At 36.3% G+C, this 18,837-nt stretch overlaps 1 protein-coding gene across 3 annotated transcripts; it reads right to left on the bottom strand.

Moving 5' to 3' along the window:
* Positions 1–1,177: 1,177 nt before the first annotated feature.
* LOC102218675 (von Willebrand factor A domain-containing protein 5A-like) lies at positions 1,178–16,022 on the bottom strand. 3 transcript variants are annotated; one of them, XM_023351012.1, is made up of 23 exons: positions 15,806–16,022; positions 12,770–12,817; positions 12,369–12,571; positions 12,060–12,282; positions 11,804–11,970; positions 11,599–11,713; positions 11,325–11,500; positions 10,067–10,155; positions 8,926–9,070; positions 8,662–8,741; positions 8,464–8,578; positions 8,210–8,368; positions 8,004–8,107; positions 6,898–7,115; positions 6,674–6,700; positions 6,012–6,047; positions 5,733–5,762; positions 5,230–5,262; positions 4,951–4,980; positions 2,817–2,870; positions 2,564–2,748; positions 1,932–2,055; positions 1,178–1,830 (listed from the first exon to the last, which is right to left on the bottom strand). In XM_023351012.1, exons 1-23 carry the CDS (start codon positions 16,008–16,010, stop codon positions 1,751–1,753), a joined length of 2,646 nt encoding a protein of 881 aa, XP_023206780.1. In that variant the 5' UTR covers positions 16,011–16,022; the 3' UTR covers positions 1,178–1,750. The 3 variants fall into 3 exon arrangements, with proteins under 3 accessions (XP_023206780.1, XP_023206781.1, XP_023206782.1); XM_023351013.1 differs by having other exon boundaries at positions 6,674–6,697; positions 15,806–16,021; XM_023351014.1 differs by lacking the exons at positions 4,951–4,980; positions 5,230–5,262.
* Between the last annotated feature and the right edge of the window lie 2,815 nt (positions 16,023–18,837).

The raw sequence follows: 18,837 nt of genomic DNA, 5'->3' as shown, positions 1-18,837 counted from the left end.
GTTATTAAACTTTACGCAAACATTGAAGCAGTGAAGATGCCAGCCAGCTGATTGTGTTCTGTAAGCAATTTAATAAAGTATTGATGCTCAGCAAGAAATCCTCAGACATGGGTTCAGTTCAGCAGTGAAAAGGTGATGGAAATATGTGCAAACAAAATGTTATGTTTCTGTATGTGTGATCCACATGATTCAGCACGTTATGGACTGGTGCCAACAAAACCGCCTCCTGGTAAACCTGGCTAAAACCAAGATCATGTTGGACTTCCACAAGGACCCATAACACTGACCTTGAGATTGTTGACCGTGTCCCAGGAAGGTTTCTCGACCCAGTGTTGGTAGTGGGAGACAGAAGAACTTCACTATGCTAAGTGATGCTAAAATCACATTATTGATGGACAATGTCTCCCGTCTAGATTCAAGTCGTTGATGACCTGAAAATATGAAAGGCTTTTTGTCAGCATATGAGTGAACTCATGAACAATTCTGAACATCATTCAGTTTTGACCCAAAAACCTTCAAGAGTCTGATAGACATCTAAAGAGGAATTTATTTTTTAGCATGCGAGTAAAAGCATTTGTCAAATTCACGACGGGTGAACTTCATGACAAGAAAATTCAGGTTTGAAGGAGCCAAAGATCCGAAATAAATCTGATGGAAAGATGAAATGATTATCACAAGAGTGACCTCTTTGCACATTTAGAATAAATTGGCTATTAATGAAGCAACTTTGCACTCAATGATGAAGGCCAAAAAAATGGTTCTATAAACTATCAGTAGGGTTCTAGTTTGAATGGTATGCTTGGTTTTAGTGATAAGTGAGACACTGAATTAATGGACATGTATTTAATTAATCATTATACAGGTTATACCAGCTTTTCACCAATTCATAATCTGTTAAGTCGTACTTAATTACCATCAACCTGTACAGGGACTGTGAGATAAAATTTGATTTTTTTGACATGTTGTACAGCATCTTTCCTTTTAATAAAGTGTTGTACATTGTGTAAAAGAAATAAACAGTCGAAAAGATTGACATTAAATGTAACGTATTTTCTAGCTAAAACCCCCTCTAATGAACAAATACAAATGTTTGTAGTTTACATAATAATCAGTTACTTAGATGCTTCTTTTTTTATATAAACCATGCATTTATTGGGAAATAATTATTTCGGGTCCGTTTTTCTGTGATTGGTGCATTTCATATTTATTGGAGAATAAGTCTCTTACACTGTGAAGTTATAGGAATGCTTCTTAGGAACATAAACAGTAAAGAACAATAGCATGAGTCCCAAACAGCTCTTCACAAACAATTCTTCACAGAAACCCTGAATATACACAGATACCACAATGTTTGGTTGGATATTGAGTTAAATACAGTTTAAAGGTTTATGTCAAAGAAGTGTGAGAAAATGGTCGACGGGTCTAAGGGCCAGAGTGACTAAGAAGGGATTTAGAGAATCTCTTAAAAAACTGAAGGGTGAATATTTTCTGGTCTGCTGTTATTTTCTATTACTCATTTAATTCTCACAAATATATATATATATATATATATATAGTTTTAATAAGACTTGTTAAATTGCAAATATGTTGACTGTAGTAAACAAAAAGCATTTCTATGCTCCATGACTTGGAATAAACACATCTATAATCTACAATAAACATCTTCTTCTTGGTCATCATTAACTTCAGTGTTTTCCTTTCTCCACTCAGCTGCTTTCATAGTAGAGCTGAAGCCTGTTCACAGAAAACCTCAGAGCCCCAGAGCTTCTTTCTTCATGCTGCAACCCAACAGTTTATTTCCAGCTTCAACGCACTCTGACACACATGGAGCTGAAGAAAAGATTCACTGATGTTATTTTTTGCATCCAGTTTTAACATCTGTTTTATTACACACTTAAAAACAGGAGTTCCCTGGTGATTATATATATTACCGTTCTGAGCTTTAATCCATGATGCCGCCTTCATAGCCAGAAGCTCCCACTCCTCCTTTGCATCCATCTTAAAACCATGAAGCCAAATCAGAGCCAGAATGGAGGCCCACACTTCATTGTTGACCTAATTAACAGAGAGAAACAAAACAGGACAATGAAAAGGAGAGATGTTATACTGCTGTTTTCCTTTACTGAGGCCGCACTAGGAGGAATCTCACTGACTACTTGGAGCTTAGCGGTTACTAAGTGTCTGTTACTGAGTACGTTTCATATACTTGATGGTTAGTTGATCAACTCCATTTTATCTCTGATTACAGTTTTGACCCTGAAATATGGTGTTAGTTCTGAGTTTAAATTCACTTAAGGGCCTTTCTGCAAGGCTCTTTCATGTTCTCCCCAAGTATATGTGTGTTGTCTCTGCGTACTATGGATTTTTGTGTGTGAAAATATGCATGTTAGGCTTATTGGTCAGCTGGACATGAAGTCGGTGTTAACCCTACTTCTAGTTAAACTCCCCTCTTTACAACCTGGAATGTTAGTTTGTGTTATTATTATTATTATTATACAAAAACTCTTATTTAATATTTACATTCTAAGATTTTTTATTATTATTATTTTAGATTACAACCCACCAATTCTGGTTTTGCCTTTTCCACCTCCTCTTTGGTTTTTCCCAGCACAGCAGCCAGAGCTTCATGAAGCATCCAGCTGCCAGATGCATTCTGCAGGGACACCAGCTGCAGCAGAGGGTCTTTATGGGGCTGTGGTGGTTCAGCGGCTGACCGTGCTGACCTACCTGAATCTAAATCACCATCACCTGTGAAGTGAAAGAGCTTGATAAGTGGGTCCATGAGGTGATCCACTGCATTAATAAATACTACTTACAATCAATGCGTTCTTCATGTCTGTAACTACCAGAGTTCTCCATACAAAGTGACCCTAGAATAAAAAGAAACTGAGCATTACTGAGGAACATCGTCCATCATCACGGTACAAGTAAATGTTTATGCATGTGTAACTGAATAATACATCATTTAACCCTCCCACATTCTAAAAAGTGGTAAAACGTACAGAGCTTTAATTAGCTTCCTGCTTTCACAATTTTTTTTTGTCTGTGGTTTTGGGAACTGACAGTTTGACATGACAACTCCGCTTAGCTCTTGTCCAAGTGTCGCACTTACACTGTGGGAGGGTTAACAGACGGAGGCACCTTTCCTGAAAATTATTGCCAGCCATATAATCATGACTATCTGACAGCAATATTGCTCTTTCACAACAACAATATACAGAGGTTCTGTAAACAGATTATCATTAATGAAGCTTTTAATTTTTCTTGAAATTAGTCTGTCACAGGATATTTGCCACATTCTTTGAAAGTTGGCGTATTCATAAATTTACTCCATAAATTTATCATTCATTAAGGAATTGTAGTATTTTCACTCAACTCTCTGCTTATGAAATTCTGAAAATAAAACTTGAAATATGACTGACATTTATTCAGAAATGCTAAAGACAGCCAACAATCAGAAAATCCTTTAATTAACAATTGTTTTGTTTGTTGTTTTTTTTTTGTTGTTGATTAAAATTTTAACTGCTGCAGTTTTATTCATCAGTAGTTTCAGGGCTTAGATGTTGTTGTGCTTAGCAATGTCTGTCAGATGCTGGAGCCCAGAGAGACTAAAAGAATATTTCTGATTCAGTGTTTGAAAAAAACAGCGCCATCTAAAGGTTAGTTTCTGCTGCAAATTACTGACATTTTAAATAATAGTACAATTCAACAATATATTTGACATGTTCCTAATTTTAAGGTTAGTCCATTTAAATAAACAATAAGACCAAATGGTGTCATTGTCAGTTTCTCAGGACCAATAATAGATTGAGGATTGTTTTATGATGCTGTGCTTGTAACTCATTCATTGTTTTACTTAATAGAGAATATTCCACCTTTTTCCTTCTTTGCAGCAAAATAGGACAATTTAGCTGTCCTTCTTGAAAACACATCAGAATGACTGTGATTTTTTTTCTATTATTTTGTTTTACCTACAAAGTTTTGCATCATCTAAACAAAACATATGCTCCACTCCAAAAGTACAGAGGAAAAAAATGTAATTATTTTTTTTCATATAAAATGTAAATCTTCAGAAATCTATTTTGATGAAGATCTCAGAATGAAAATTAAACCATAATAATACTAATAAGCTGCCACTGAGCTTCTTCTCTGCTTGTGCCTTGTTTTGTTTTAGTGAACTAATTTATCAAGAACACATATTTCTGTAAAACTGTGGTTTTACATACAGTGGTTTGCAAAAGTATTCATACCCTTTCCACTTCACAGTCTTGTTCAATTTTCACATTAAATTATAATAAATATATTTCTGTTTGTAGTTGAAATGTGACACAATATGGACAAGTTTTTGGGGTATGAATATATCTGCGAACTACCATATCAGAGACAGAGAGGATTTTACTGATATTTAACCAGTCAGGAAATTAGAGTTGCTGAGATTTTTAGGTTAGGCCCAAAGTTCTCTTAAACTAAAAAGATTAAGTGAATAAAATTAAGCAAATTTCATTTCAAACAAATTGAAAATTCTAGTTTGAGAAAATCTCATCATGGCTTCATCCTTAAAATATTATTCTTCATTGCGGTTTAAGTCCAGAGAAAATGTGATTTATTTTCAACAGATAAAATGTAAATCTTTGTAAATGTGTATTGGTGGGTCTCTTCTCACAAGCATAGAGATGCGCTAACTGAAATTACAGAGATACATTTACTTCATGGAAACACATCAATTTGGAGAAAAAAAAAATTTTCGACAAGTTTTTTGGTCGCATTGAAATAGATGTATTTCGCAAAAGTGCAATGGAAATAGTTTTTTGCTTCACATGAGTCACATAACAGGTTTCTGTTATTAGTAGCAGAAAAGAAAAGAAGACAACAGGAAGCAGTAGAATAATGATAATCTGTTATTGAGGGTTTTTCAGACAATTTACTTAATTTTGTAGTTGTTTTACTTACTATTGTCTCGTGGAGCAGGACAAAACTTATCTATCACAAAAACAGAAAAGGAGAAAAAAGACGGGGTAAAACCTACATTGAATGAGTTCTTCCAAAATATTTATATTAAATATAAAACTTAAACCACAATAAAATAAAACTATTCATCATTTATAGGCACCATCCATATAATTAATAAGTTATAGTACTGAAATATCTTGTATTTCAGAGTATTCTCAACACATTTTTGTGATTGATTCTGTATTATAGTTTTACTTCGTTTTTGAAGGATTTACTTACAACTTCTTTGTGGAGCCAAAAAATCAGCACTTCCTAAAACAGAAAACAAGTAAAAAAAACAACAGGTGACATTAAATTAATAAAAGCTGCCAATCTGGAAAAACAACATATTCATCAACATCATCACCTTTATTAAAGACACAAGTCCATGTAAAAAGTAATTAAAACAGGACCAAAACACCATAAAAAAAACAATAGAAATCAAAAAGTGAAGGTTTGTATATAAATATATATCTATAAATTTATTTATAGAGATAAAGTTACTTCATGGAAACACATTTTGGATAAAAAAAAAATTCGACAAGTTATTTGGTCGCATTGAAACAGATGTATTTCGCAAAACTGCAATGGAAATACTTTTTTGCGTCACACGAGTCACATAACAGGTTTCTGTTATTAGTGGCAGAAAAGAAAAGAAGACAACATGAAGCAGTAGGAGAATGATAATCTATTATTGAGGGTTTTTCAGACAATTTACTTAATTTTGTAGTTGTTTTACTTACTATTGTCTCGTGGAGCACGACGAAACATATCTATCACAAAAACAGAAAAGGAGAAAAAAGACAGGGTAAAACCTACATTGAATGAGCTCTTCCAATATATTTATATTAAATATAAAACTTAAACCATAATAAAATAAAACTATTCATCATTTATAGGCACCATCCATATAATTAATAAGTTATAGTACTGAAATATCTTGTATTTCAGAGTATTCTCAACAAATTTTTGTCATTGTTTCTGTATTATAGTTTTACTTTGTTTTTGAAGGATTTACTTACTATTTCTTTCTGAAGCCGAACAAGACCTAGCCATTCCTAAAACAGAAAACAAGTTATATATAACCAAAACATATGTAGAAGTGAAATAAATATTTAAAAACTGTCTCCTATTTCTGTTTGGTACAAGATTCTGCCATCTACTTTGTTGTGGATCCTCAAAGTTTTCACAGTTTGGTGAAAATGGCAAAGTATTCTTAGAGGGATAGTTTGCAAGTGAAGATGCTTCACAGGAAGTTAGAATCAACATTTTCAATCAAGGTTAAACACAGTTACGACTATTCAATTTTCATTTGCAAATCTATACTGCAGTCTTAGTTTGATAATATGTCATTGTAACTTTGTCTATTAAAGATGGTTCTCCTACAATATCTATTTCTAAGCACTCTACACATCTTGTAGTGCATAATATATGTGTTTTAGCTCTTCTTGTTATGGAAGATACATTATTTATCTTGCCTCATTCCACTTATGTCTGGAAACCTTCCAAAGAGGTCACACAGTGAAAATTAAACCAAAATAAAATAAAATAATTCATTCTTTATTGTCAACAGCATACTATAACCATCCATTTCAGTGGACAATGGAGGGCTATTATGCTGTAGTCCTGAAATATCCTGTCCTAGTTCAGAATACTTTCAAGTTTTTTTAAGTGCTTTACTCACTTCTTGGAGAGTTGCAAGCCAGAGCTGCTGAAACAGAAAACAGCAGAAAACACAGAGAAACCAAGACAGACCAAAGGTGTTAATCTTATTAATAACTTCCAGCTTCATAAGATGCATCTGCTTGTTTAAATTAAATAGCTAATTCAATTTAACCAAGCAGATAATGTTTTGCAGTATTATTATTATCATTTTATTATATATGATTGAAAAAAAAAATTACTCACCTGTCGGGACATTTCTGCGCACCAGCGGTCCTTGAACTGCCTTGCCGCTGTCTTTGTTGACAGCAATGAAGGCAGTGAAACAACTGCTTACTCCTGATTGGATGCTGAGCTCCACCACCTTCTTCTTCATTTCTTCATCCTGGTGTCCTCTTCGTGTCCTCTCCTCTGACTCCATAGAGCGAATCACAGTGCGAGCAGCCAGCCTGTGGACTGTTAATCTGCAGACAGTAAGGAGAAAGATCTAAAGATGGAGATCAAATGTTTTTATGAACACAAATTGCCTCTGCTTTCTCAGTTTTCAACCTTTTTCTCCCATCATGCTGCTCTATTTTATCTTATGTCCGACTCTCAGAGGTTAAAAAGACCTCCTATTTTTTCATTAATTCAGGAAGAAGGTCAGTCTTTTCACTACTGTTTGCTATTCATCAATAATTCAATAAGCAACATTTATGGCAGCAGGAAGATTATGTTTTCACATTTCTTAAAAGTAAATCAAATCCAATTTCTGTTGTAATATCACTAATATGATACTTTCTGTATTTTAAACTTGTGTACTGAGGTGACCTCAAGACATCTTTTCACTTTGCTTTCAGACCCAAGACAAAATAAAATGTCCATAACTTTCCACAAATCTAAAAAAAACTGTTTTTATAACAAGGGAAAATTAGAAATAACATGTTTATTATTTCACATTAGGAGCTGCAAAAATAGCAGCACAGTTGTTAGTAATTTCACGTTGCAACAAGAAGGCTGTGAATTTTAATCCTGTCCAGAGTTTCTGCATTGAGTTTGCATTTTCTCTCTATGAATGTTTGAGTTTTTTCCTGGTATTTCTTCTTCATATCAGAGGCCAAAAGTCTACATTTTAGGTTGACTGGTGTTTCTAAATTACCTATGAGTGTGTCTCTGTGCTGCTGCTGAATGGCGTAGAGACTTGTCCATAGTGGACTCTGCCTCTTAAGAACCAGTTATATCACAACTATGACTGGATGATTATTTTATATTTCAGTGTTGCAGATCCTTGAAATTGTAGAAATACTACCTCATTTCAACAAAACTATGATATGTCTTGTCAATACTGTCAAACCAGGATATAAGGCGTTTACTCAGAGTCCTCTGCAGGTTTGAGGTTGAAGTGCAGCTGGTTCTGAGAGGGATGACCTGCCAGGCTGTACTTCACTGTCACACTGCCATCTGCTTCCTCTGAACTCTGACAAATTAAAAAAATTACAAAAATAGATAAAAATATAACAATATGTCATGCTAAATGCTTTGATACAGAAAACATAAACTGAGATTCTGGTGACCCTACCGGTCCTGTAAGCTGAGCATAAATCAGCGATCTCTGACCCTGAAATATTGCTGTAATGGGTGGAGAGAGAACGGTGGCGGACACTCCCTTTGGTAAATCCCAAGAGACGGAAATGTCATTCACAGCTGGCTGCATTGCAAACCTGAGTGACTGCATCACCTGTGATTCAAACAATAGTTGTGAAATTACTTACTTTTACTATCATTACATTCTGATGAGTTGGTGATTTTTTTTTCCAGAAATTTTGTTTTTACTTTTGGTTGCATCCTGTCAGCTCCAGTGATGAACTGAGCTTGACCTCCGCCTTCTTTGGCCATCCCGTTGATGAGAGCAGAGCTGGCTCCTTCTCCAATCCCAAAAGAGAAACACCTAAGATACAAGAGTTTGATTTCAAACTCACAATGACATCAGAACATGAACCAGACTGGGGATCTGTGTGTTTATGGTTTCACCTGTGGGAGTCTGCATTATTCTTAACAAGATCAGTAACTTCTTTGGTGTTCCTCACCTCTCCGTCAGTGAAGACAAACAACTGAGGGAGGAGATGTAAATGAGCTTTGGAGAAAACAAGTTTGTCTAACATTTCAGAAATGAGTAAAGCAGTAGGAGTCATTGTGGTGAACAACCACATTGTTCATTTTACATAGATGTGATAAAGCTCATTATTTGCTGGTGCAACGTCAAGAGTTGGTGCAATAAAAGTGTGTATATCTGACCTGTCGAGGATGTTTGGGAATGCAGGCTTGGCTGTAAATGTGATTAAGAGGCCTAAGAATCTCTGTTCCTCCAAGATTAGACTCCATCTTTTCAACCTTTTCTAGAGCCTCCTTCATGGTCTTCTCACTGTACTCCACACTCTTACTGCCAAATAAAGTACGGAATATGTCAAATAAAATTATGATAAACATCAAAAGCCACAAAACATGCCATAATCTATTAAAACAATCACCAAGTTGCCAAGTTTTACATGAAATTTCCTGCGGAAGTGTTTGTTAGAGATTTTTTGGTATTATCATTTTATTCTTACTTTAGTGCACATTCAGCCTATAGATCATTGTGATTTTCTGTTTAAAGTGTTCTCTTCCTCACGTGTGTATGGAGGTCACTACTGTCTGTTCAACTTTATGAGAAATAGATAACACTGAGTTTCTCAGACCTTAAATCCTTTTGCAAGAACACCTCCTAATTTAGTAACTACCTGTGAACAGTCGTATTTTGTTTTATTGACAGTACTGACCGAGATTTGAACCGGGCTCAGACCTTTGATCATATATCACATCTGGAACTGGGTTGTTAGATGTTTGGGTTAGAGCAGGGGTGGGCAATCCTGGTCCTCGAGGGCCAGAGTCCTGCAACTCTTATATGTCTCCCTGGTCCAACACACTTGAATCCAATAGCTGAATCACCTCCTAAGTGCAGTCAAGTTCTCCAGAGTTCTGCTAATGACCTCATTATTTGACTCAGGTGTGTTGAAGTAGAGATGCATCTAAAAGTTGCAGGAGACCGGCCCTCGAGGCCTGGAGCTGCCCACCCCTGGGTTAGAGGCTTTACCTTTTCTGTTCTTTCTTTTCTCTTTACCTGTTTTTCCTGACTGCCCACTTGCCTGTTCTTTGACAATAAAAACAGGAGCTCATGTGAGAGCAGATCAGAACGCTCTGTAAATTGCTCGGAGGAGAAGTTTGGCAGAGCCTTCCCTTTTGCAAAAGCTCCACATAAAATTTATATACGTTGTCTGTGGTTCTTTCTTTTATTTAGGTTCGAAAGGAAAATACCTATCAGTGTTAGTCAAAGAAAAATGAAATAAGAAAAAGAAACTTATTAAAGGGTGTTTAGGATCGGGAGTTAGATGTCACTCACGGGAAGATGTGCTCAAAGGAGGAACCAAAACTATAAATGTTGAAGTAGCAGCCCATTGGTAAACTCTTCAACAGGAGCAGCAGAGTATCCTAAAGAAAGACAGGAAGTAAAAAACACACTTACAGAGAGAAGGAATCATGCTTTGACAAATTACATAAAGATGTAGTTCAATTCAATTATTTTATTTTATTTATTTCATAACAATTTAAGACTTTCTGAACAGTTAACATCTAATCCAGAGTCGACAAATCTACTCAATTTGACTTTGGCCATATTATGACACTCCAACTTAAATATATCAGTTGTGTCATTTTATAAGGCTTTTAATTGCTGTCAAGTCAGCACTGAGTGGTTATTTACCTAAAAGTCTTTAGTCAAAATGTCCTCAAGAATGAATGGCACCTCTGGCAAAATATTTAAACAAAGTAGTCCTGTGGTCTTCTTGATTCAGGAAATGGCCAAAAGAAAATTCCTTCCCACCTGAACATGTCAACATGTGTATCACACCAGGAAAGTCCAGAGGTTCTCTTGTTTGTTCCAGACCAAAAGTAGATTTTTTGTTTGTTTGTTTTTTTGCTTTTACATTGTGATTTTTTGCAAATGGACTAATTTCTAAATAATGTCCAATACTGTTGTGCTTTTAGTTAAACTACAATACCAATGAGAGGATATGCTCTATGTGACCCACAACATGCTGACAGCAACACTGCTAAGCAGGAAAAAGTAGGTCAGGTACGATTTCACTGCAATTAGTCCATGAAGTAGCGTTAGTAACACTAAAGTGCTAATTTTTACCACAAAGTCCCAGTAACAGTTTCCTGTACTTGGTTCAACTTGAGCCAGATCTGTATTTTTTTGTATTTTTTAAGTCATACTACCGACAAGACAAAACGTTGTGCTCCACTTTCAGCATGACAAATTACACAAAGCTAAAGCGTGGCTTGTAAAACCAGATTTGTGACTTGCATCAGTAGTTTCATACAGTTAACTTGTGTCTGTATTAAGGAAAAAACATTTTCTAAAATGTCTTTTTGGAGATGTGAATACAGGCGTTTGAATTAGTTTTTCTCTAAATATAAAGGACTGAGTGGAGAAAAAGTATTAGAGCATGACTTTTACATTTTCTTACTTGTAGAATAGAATCTGTGACCCGTACAGAAGAATCTTTGAAGGTGTAACAAATATTACTAGTCATCAACTCTAAACAATCATCCTTCTAAAATAATTTGAACTATCCCATTAAAACTTGGATAAATACCCGTGCACTGCTAATGCGAGTTTCTTGCGGTGTGCTGTTGTTCATGGGGCAGCCCATACTTCCTGATAGATCCATCAAGAACACAAACTCTCCACAGGCAGCGCGTGAGGACATCACTGATTGGGGGAACTCAGGGTAAAGACTAACCATCACCACTGGGTCACCCATCAGAGAGCCTGGGACATGTTGAAGATGGAAAAAATACAAATATACATAAACCTTCTTATATTCCAACAATGAATAATCAGTAACTCCTTAAGTAATCCGTTCTCACCAGGTTTGGCAGAGGCCTGTCCTGCCTCCACCACAGCAGAGGGCTGGTGGGCGTCTTTGTAATAAATCAGTAATTCAATGTCTCTGTCAAACTTGTGTCCTCCACCCAATTTAACCTACAATTCAAACACAGAAATAAGAAAACTAAAGTTATTTATCTTGTTTGTAATAACTACATCCAGCAGTAACATCAGCTCTCTACCCACCGTGGCCTTAGTTTGATCAGCGTTGAGATACTGAAGAGGCTCCAGAGAGCAACTGGACTCTATTTTAGAGATTGGACGAGGAGAGGACACTTGGGCGGAAAAGGACAGACTGTAGGGCACCAGAGAGGCTGGTACTGAGGTCACCTGGACACTGGGACCTTCACTACCTGGAAACAACATGAGAGAAAACTGGGAGTCATTTAGTTTGCAATTAAAATGTATATGAGTGCATCCATTTATTGACTGGTTTTCCTACCCTGGGGTTGGTATCGAGGGTTGAGCACAGCAGGCAGACAGAACCTCAACCCATCATCAGCCTGCACAGCCAGCTCAGTGACATACTCCAGCCTGATGGAGGCGCTCTCTCCTGGAGGCAGCCTGCCCACCTTCAGAGAGAAGATATCTGGACTCTGCTCACTCTCCTCCAACAGGAAGGCCTGCTGACCGGAGCTCAGAGCGTCATCATACTCCTCCTGAGCCTGCAGTCCACATGAAGCATGTCAGCAATGTTCACTTTTCTGTGTTTCAGTTTTTTTATAGAGAAGACATCTTTGTTCCAGCTCACCTGCTGTTTCTCCTTCACCTCAGCTACAATGTGTGTTTCTCCAATCTGAGCACTGAAATGACACACAGCAGCATCTCCAGGCAGAGGGAAGACAAACACAGCCTCTAGAGGTTTGTCCTCCTTGTTCTCGTAGGTCAGAGTGGAGACCAGAGTAGCTACATGGTCCTTCACCTCCAGCTGAGCATCAATGCTCTTCAGAGGAACTAAATCAGCAAAAGAAAGACAAGAAGGAACCATAGGAAATGTTTAAAAATGTCTCAATTAAACTGTTCATTGTTCCTTCTATGCTGAATTATGAAAATTCTAAGAAGAAACCAATAAATCAATTAGATTAAAAAGAGGACATGACTGAGGAACAGGCAAACATAAAATCTTTAGGCTGTTTACTAATGGCTGGGTACCTGGTTCCTTATTGTCAGTGACCAGACCAAAGCAGTTCACCATCGTACCTGTGAGACAAAGAGGAAGAGGCGTGTAATGCTGGAACAGTAGGAGGACGTTTCTGGGAAATGACGGCTCGTCATTTTATAAACAAGTACAACAAATGTGTGTTTTATCCTTCTAATGGTTAGGAAAACATTGCTGTAAATAAAAATAATAATAATAAAACCAACAATTATTCAAAATACGACTGTCTCCAGCTGGGTCATTGACATATAAGGATTTCCACCTGGCTAAATTAAAAATGTAAAAAATATGCATATCCTTTGTAATTAATAGAACATTTGAAATGTTGTGCACACATAAATCATAATTTAATATTAAAATGAGACCTTTTCAGATGTTTTTTATCAATATGATTTGACTGTGGTCTTAAAAGATGTCATGTGGTGCGACCATGATTTGTTGTAAAATAAGGTATTTTCCACGATGTATTATACATTTGTTTTATACAGTTCCATTTATTTAAGGTGTTTAGAAACAAAGTTTTTATGTATTTTTCTGGCAATTATGACACTTTCCCCCCCCAAAGAACTGTGAAATTCCATTTATAATTGACCTGATCACTGTTTTTCTTCACCATTTCACCAAACTGTGATAAAAAAATAAATAAATTTTCAATCACTTGAAGATACTGATTAATATTTATGCTCCAGATACTAGATATTCTATTTTGAATTCAATACATTTACTTTTTTAATTGGTCGCACCACATGATTTATGGTCGCACCAAATGATTTATACAATAAATGTAGCCCAGGAAACAGGTCAAAATCCCTTTAAAACATAGAAATAGAATTACAAGCAGGAACAGTACATTACAAAAAACACCACAAATAAAACACCAATTTAATTTGCATAAAAAGTAATGCAGTAATCAACTTTGTAACAAACATTTCAAACATATCCCTCATAAAATCAGAATGCACAGGAGATTGCTTTAATTTTCTAATTTTATTTTAAAAACTGAATAAAGATAGACATTTTCAATCTCCCAAAAGTATGTACATTAATGAAAATATAATAATTCAGTTTACGTTTAACTATTTTAAGCAGAACCATGTAAGATAAGTAATAGTTTCAAAACGAAAAGAATGTCAATGAACTTCCAAACCATCATATTACTCCTGGGTAGAGATGCACTGATTAAGATTTTTCCTGCCGATTCTGATCACCCATGAGGGCCGATCACTGCTGATCACCAATACTGATCACATGGATTGGTTGTTAATTTTTCGCTTTAGGTAGAAATGCTACTATGTGATCTGGCAAAATGGAACCATAAAATCACCTACTTTAGACAAAAACATGTACAATGCTTGCAGGGCACAATGCAGCAAGTATTCAATCAAAAGGATAACTGAAATACCTGCAATCAGTAACAATAATCAGTAAAATTTGTTCTATTGATGCATTTTGATGTGCTACTCTCCTGAGCTATTTCTCCATCGCAAGATGCAAACGTCCCATCACTCACAGCGTTAAACTTCCACTTGCTTAGGATTTGCTGCCGTCTGCTTGTGCAGTGTGAAGGAAAAGCAGGCTGCGAAGTATGTAGTCACTTTTTGTGATCAGCAACAAAAGACAGTGATCGGTGATCACCAATCATACACCTTTTCACGGAAATCGGCTGATTATGATCGGTGGCCGATCAATCGGCACACCTCTACTCCTGAGTATTTTAATGTCCATGTGGACAAAGTGAAATGCTTATTTTAAAGCAGTTTTTAGAACCAGGTAATCGTGAATTTTGCCCAGTCTTGGCTGTTCAACTTGGAACTCTATGAAGTTGCTGGTTCAGGTTCTGATGAGCAGGTGACCATGTGAACAAGTTCTTGTCAGACTGTCGCATGGTGCTGACTTGGACTTTTTCTCCCACATCCTGAAGTACCTGGCCCACCCATGGTACTTTATCATAGCTCACAGTTTGATGACAGTAGCATCTAGTAAAATAGAACTAAACAATAAATGACAAAATACATGCAGTAACTACTTCCGTAATGTTACATGTTCCATTGTATTTTTATCATGATATTGTTCAAAAAATGCTAAAATTGTACAAAAATCTATACTGGAAATAATAATACAAAGTACTGTTTTTGCATTTGAGTCTTGAAATCAAAAATAAAAGCACAGAAACTACCCTTCAAGAACATAAATGTATCATTACAATGGTCGCACCAAATGATATTTTCATGTTCAGTCATTATTAACAGGTAAATAATTTGCCTCCTTAAAAACACAAGCTAACTTCCCACACAGGGCAAATATGGAATTCATAATCAAAACTGAAAATTGTAGGAATATTAAATTTTTTTTGAGGTCATACCACATGGTTCCCAGATGTGGCAACTACATAACTACTGCTAAAAATGGCACTTTTTATGAAATTTGAGAAAAATTAACAAACCTCTTTGATGTGTCCAAGGACTCATGGCAGACTATTGGATGATGCAACACCTTGTTTTTGACTGTATTTCAAAATATAAGTCCAAAAATTGACATTTCTTGATGGTCGCACCACGTGATATTTTGTTAAATAGACGTCTTCAGACCAAGTTTGTTTAAATGTTATAATGGAATTATAACTAAAAATGCTTTGAATATTTGTACAGGATGAAGAAAAGACTTTGAAAATCGTGCCAAACAGAAACTAAGATAGATTTGAACAGATTTAATGTAATTTTTAAGACAATTTTAAAGCAGTAATTGAGTTCGGACAGTCGCACCGCACTGCAAGACATTTTGACCCTTTAAAGACCACAAATAGCCAAGAAAAACAGCTTTTGAAAGGTTAAAGAAAGTGTATATGTGGACGATATATTACATGTCTGTAGTGTCATTTTATGAGCTTAAACCTTTTTTAACTGTAAAAAGTAGAGCCGGACAAAAAAAAAGGGCGTCATGTAATTGAGCCAGCCTCCTTAAATCTGATCAATATCAGCGTTAAACGCGTCAGAACAGCAGAAACAAATGTAGATGAGAGGAAAACTTACCAGTAAGAACAGTTGCTGATAGCAGACAGATATGTTTTAGGTTTACCACAGACCCCTGTTGACGAAGCTTCGTCCGCTGTTGTCTCTCGGAAATTTCGTTCAAGGAACAGCAGGAATTGTGAACTACTTGTACGGGTTCAGTATGAGAAAACCTATGAGTGGGTGGAGCCAGGACCTGTTTATTTATGCCGAGAAACGAACGCATGCCTGCCGAGAATTGCTTGCCCTGTCGCGGGAGCGCGCATCGCTCTAAACTCTCGCATATTGATGCTACTGAAGCATGACCGAAGAGGAAACTATTGCGAAAGATATTCGTAATATTATCACGTTTCTTAGCCACGTAAGCCCTAAAACGGTGGGTTTTAGTTCGCAGGTTAACTGTGATTACGTAGAAAAAGTTATTTCACTCGTAACTGTTTGCTTCTTCAAGTTTGGAGGGGAGGCATTTTTTGGCAAAGCCTGCCGATATCTGCATGCCCTCTCTATTTTCCTCAGATATTATCCTATTGATGTGAAACTCATACCAGTAGCTCAGTGGATGAGTGGAATTATGTAGAAAAGGTTATGTCACTCTTAACTCTTTATTTCTTCAAACTAGGAGGGGGATGCATAATTTGCCAATATGGATTTTGAGCCTACTGATATATGCATGCCCAGTCTATTTTCCCCAAATATCATCCTTTTGATTGAAACAGTACCAGTAGCTCAGAGAACAGAAAGGATTATGTATCAAAGTGAAATCCTTCCTAACTCTCTATTTAGCTGAGTTAGCAGGGGATACATGTTTTGGCACAGCAAATTATGAGCTGCCGATATTTGCATGCCCTGTTTTTCAGTTCAAAAGTGTTGTACAGATATGAAAGTCACTCTAGTAGCTCAGAGGATATGTGCCATCCTCATATAACACATTACAATCCAAAATCTTCAAATTGCAGGACAAGCATTTTCTGGCAAGGGACATTTGGAGGCCGCTGGTGACCTTCCTCACCTGTAAGTGGATTATTTGATCTTATGCATTCATTATTTCACAACACGGTAAGAAATATTCATAAAGAACCCACTTTACTCAAATCTAACTCTTAAGTAATTCACATTCATCAATCTGTGTCAACTGGGCGTTTCTTGACACAATGATGGTGGTATTGCTGTCTTACCCTTTGTTGTGACATAATGAAATCATAAGATCAAGCAAAAACAGGGCATGCAAATATCAGCAGCTCATAATTTGGTGTGCCAAAATATGCATCCCCTGCTAACTTGAAGAAACAAACAGTTAAGAGTGAAATAACGTTTTCTACATAATCACACGTGTTCTATGAACTGCTGGTATTAGCTTTATATCAATAGAATAATATTTGGGGAAAATATGTATGGCCTGCATGTATTGGCAAGCTAATAATTTGCTATGCCAAAAAATGTATCCCCCTGCTAACTTAAAGAAATGAAGAGTTAAGAGGGATTTCACATTTTCTACGTAATGACACTTGTTCTCTGAGCTACCGCTATAAGTTTCATATCAACAGGACAATAGACAGGGGATGCAAATATTGGCAGTCTCAGAAATTAAAATGCATCCCCCCTACATTAATAGACTAAACAACTAAGGATGCTATAAAATGTTCTACATAATGGGCCTTTGTTTTGTAATGCGTCAAGCTATTATGGTGTTAAAAAAATCGGGGAATTTCAAACCATCTGCCGATAACATTTTCATCAGACACTGGCTGAAAAACGTTCGACTCATAAAGGTGTAAAAACCGTATTTATTTAAATTAATCTGCGAAATAAAACCCACCGTTTTAGGGCTTACCTTGTTAAGAAACGTGATAGTGTTACGAATATCTTTAAAAGTTTCTTCTTCGGTAATATTTTCTTTCTCATCGTTTTCTTATCAATATGCGAGAGTTTAGAGTGATGCGCGCTCCCGCGACAGGGCATGCAATTCTCGGCGGGTATGCGTTTCTCGGCATAACACCTGTTAGGGCATGCAATTCTCTTCAGGTAAGCGATTCTCGGCATAACACCTGTTAGGGCATGCAATTCTCGGCAGGTAAGCGATTCTCGGCATAACACCTGTTAGGGCATGCAATTCTCGGCAGGTAAGCGATTCTCTAAGCGTTTCTCGGCCCAACACATGCCCAAGGCATAAAAAACTAAGCCAAAAGGCCAATAAGAGGCACCTTGGTGGAGCTGATTTTTATTTATTTTTTGTAATAATTTCTGTCATTATAATATCAAAAACACACAATGTCACTATGAAGTGATTTGTTTTTACAATAATATATACAGTATTTGATAATGTATGTAGAAATTATTATTTTATTGATAAAAAGAAAACAAAAAGAATTGCTCTTCGGGGCCCCTGGTGGCCGCGGTAGGTACCGCACGCTTCGCCAGTAACATTGCGGACTGTGCAATGTGCAGTGCAAGGGCGTAGGTTTGGTCTAAGTTTTGGTGGGACCTTACAACTTACTAAACTAATCAATGTAGATTTTTGTTTATTTATTTTGTTTTTGTTAAAAAATACATATGTTTTTTTTTTTTAATTAATATGGCAAAAATTGGTCGGGACTATTTTATATCCCTTGAATATTGGTCGTGACATGTCACGACCGTCCATACCCAAACCTACGCCCATGGTGCAGTGCGCATCCAAACGTCAAAAGCTCCGGCTTTCTGAGGTGTTTTTGGCTTCAAAACGCAGTGTTTGATAACAATAATTAAAACTTCTCAATGTTTGACATTGTGTAGCAAAATGTTTTTATGTCAGCTGCTACATCGACGAGCTGCTCTATGTTGTAGTTGGGGATATGTTGTTTGCTGCTGAGCATAATCATTTTTGTTTCTTAAACAAAGATTATTTTTTACATCAACTTCTAAGTTATGTGAAACTTCTGAAAAAGTCATTTGAAGACTCAGAATCAGTCCAGAACCAATCCACATTCTCAGGGGAGAAAGACTCACCTGGTATAAATTACATTTTTAGCTATTGGAGTAACGGTTAAGAGAAATTTATTTAATCAAAGAATGTC

This window comes from Xiphophorus maculatus, chromosome 18 (genome assembly GCF_002775205.1).
Source record: "Xiphophorus maculatus strain JP 163 A chromosome 18, X_maculatus-5.0-male, whole genome shotgun sequence".
NCBI lineage: Eukaryota > Metazoa > Chordata > Actinopteri > Cyprinodontiformes > Poeciliidae > Xiphophorus > Xiphophorus maculatus.
The sequence above is the reverse complement of the archived record's forward strand: the minus strand, read 5'-3'. Positions and strand labels throughout refer to the sequence as shown.

Bases quoted from the DNA above. Each gene is read 5' to 3' on its own strand.
- LOC102218675 (XM_023351012.1), bottom strand. From the start codon at position 16,010: ATGCGTTCGTTTCTCGGCATAAATAAACAGGTCCTGGCTCCACCCACT. The intron at 12,572-12,769 runs GTACCCAGCCAT...TTGCTGATTTAG, and splicing joins CACTGACAATAAGGAACCAG to TTCCTCTGAAGAGCATTGAT. The intron at 8,742-8,925 runs GTCAGATATACA...CTCCTCCCTCAG, and splicing joins TTCCCAAACATCCTCGACAG to TTGTTTGTCTTCACTGACGG.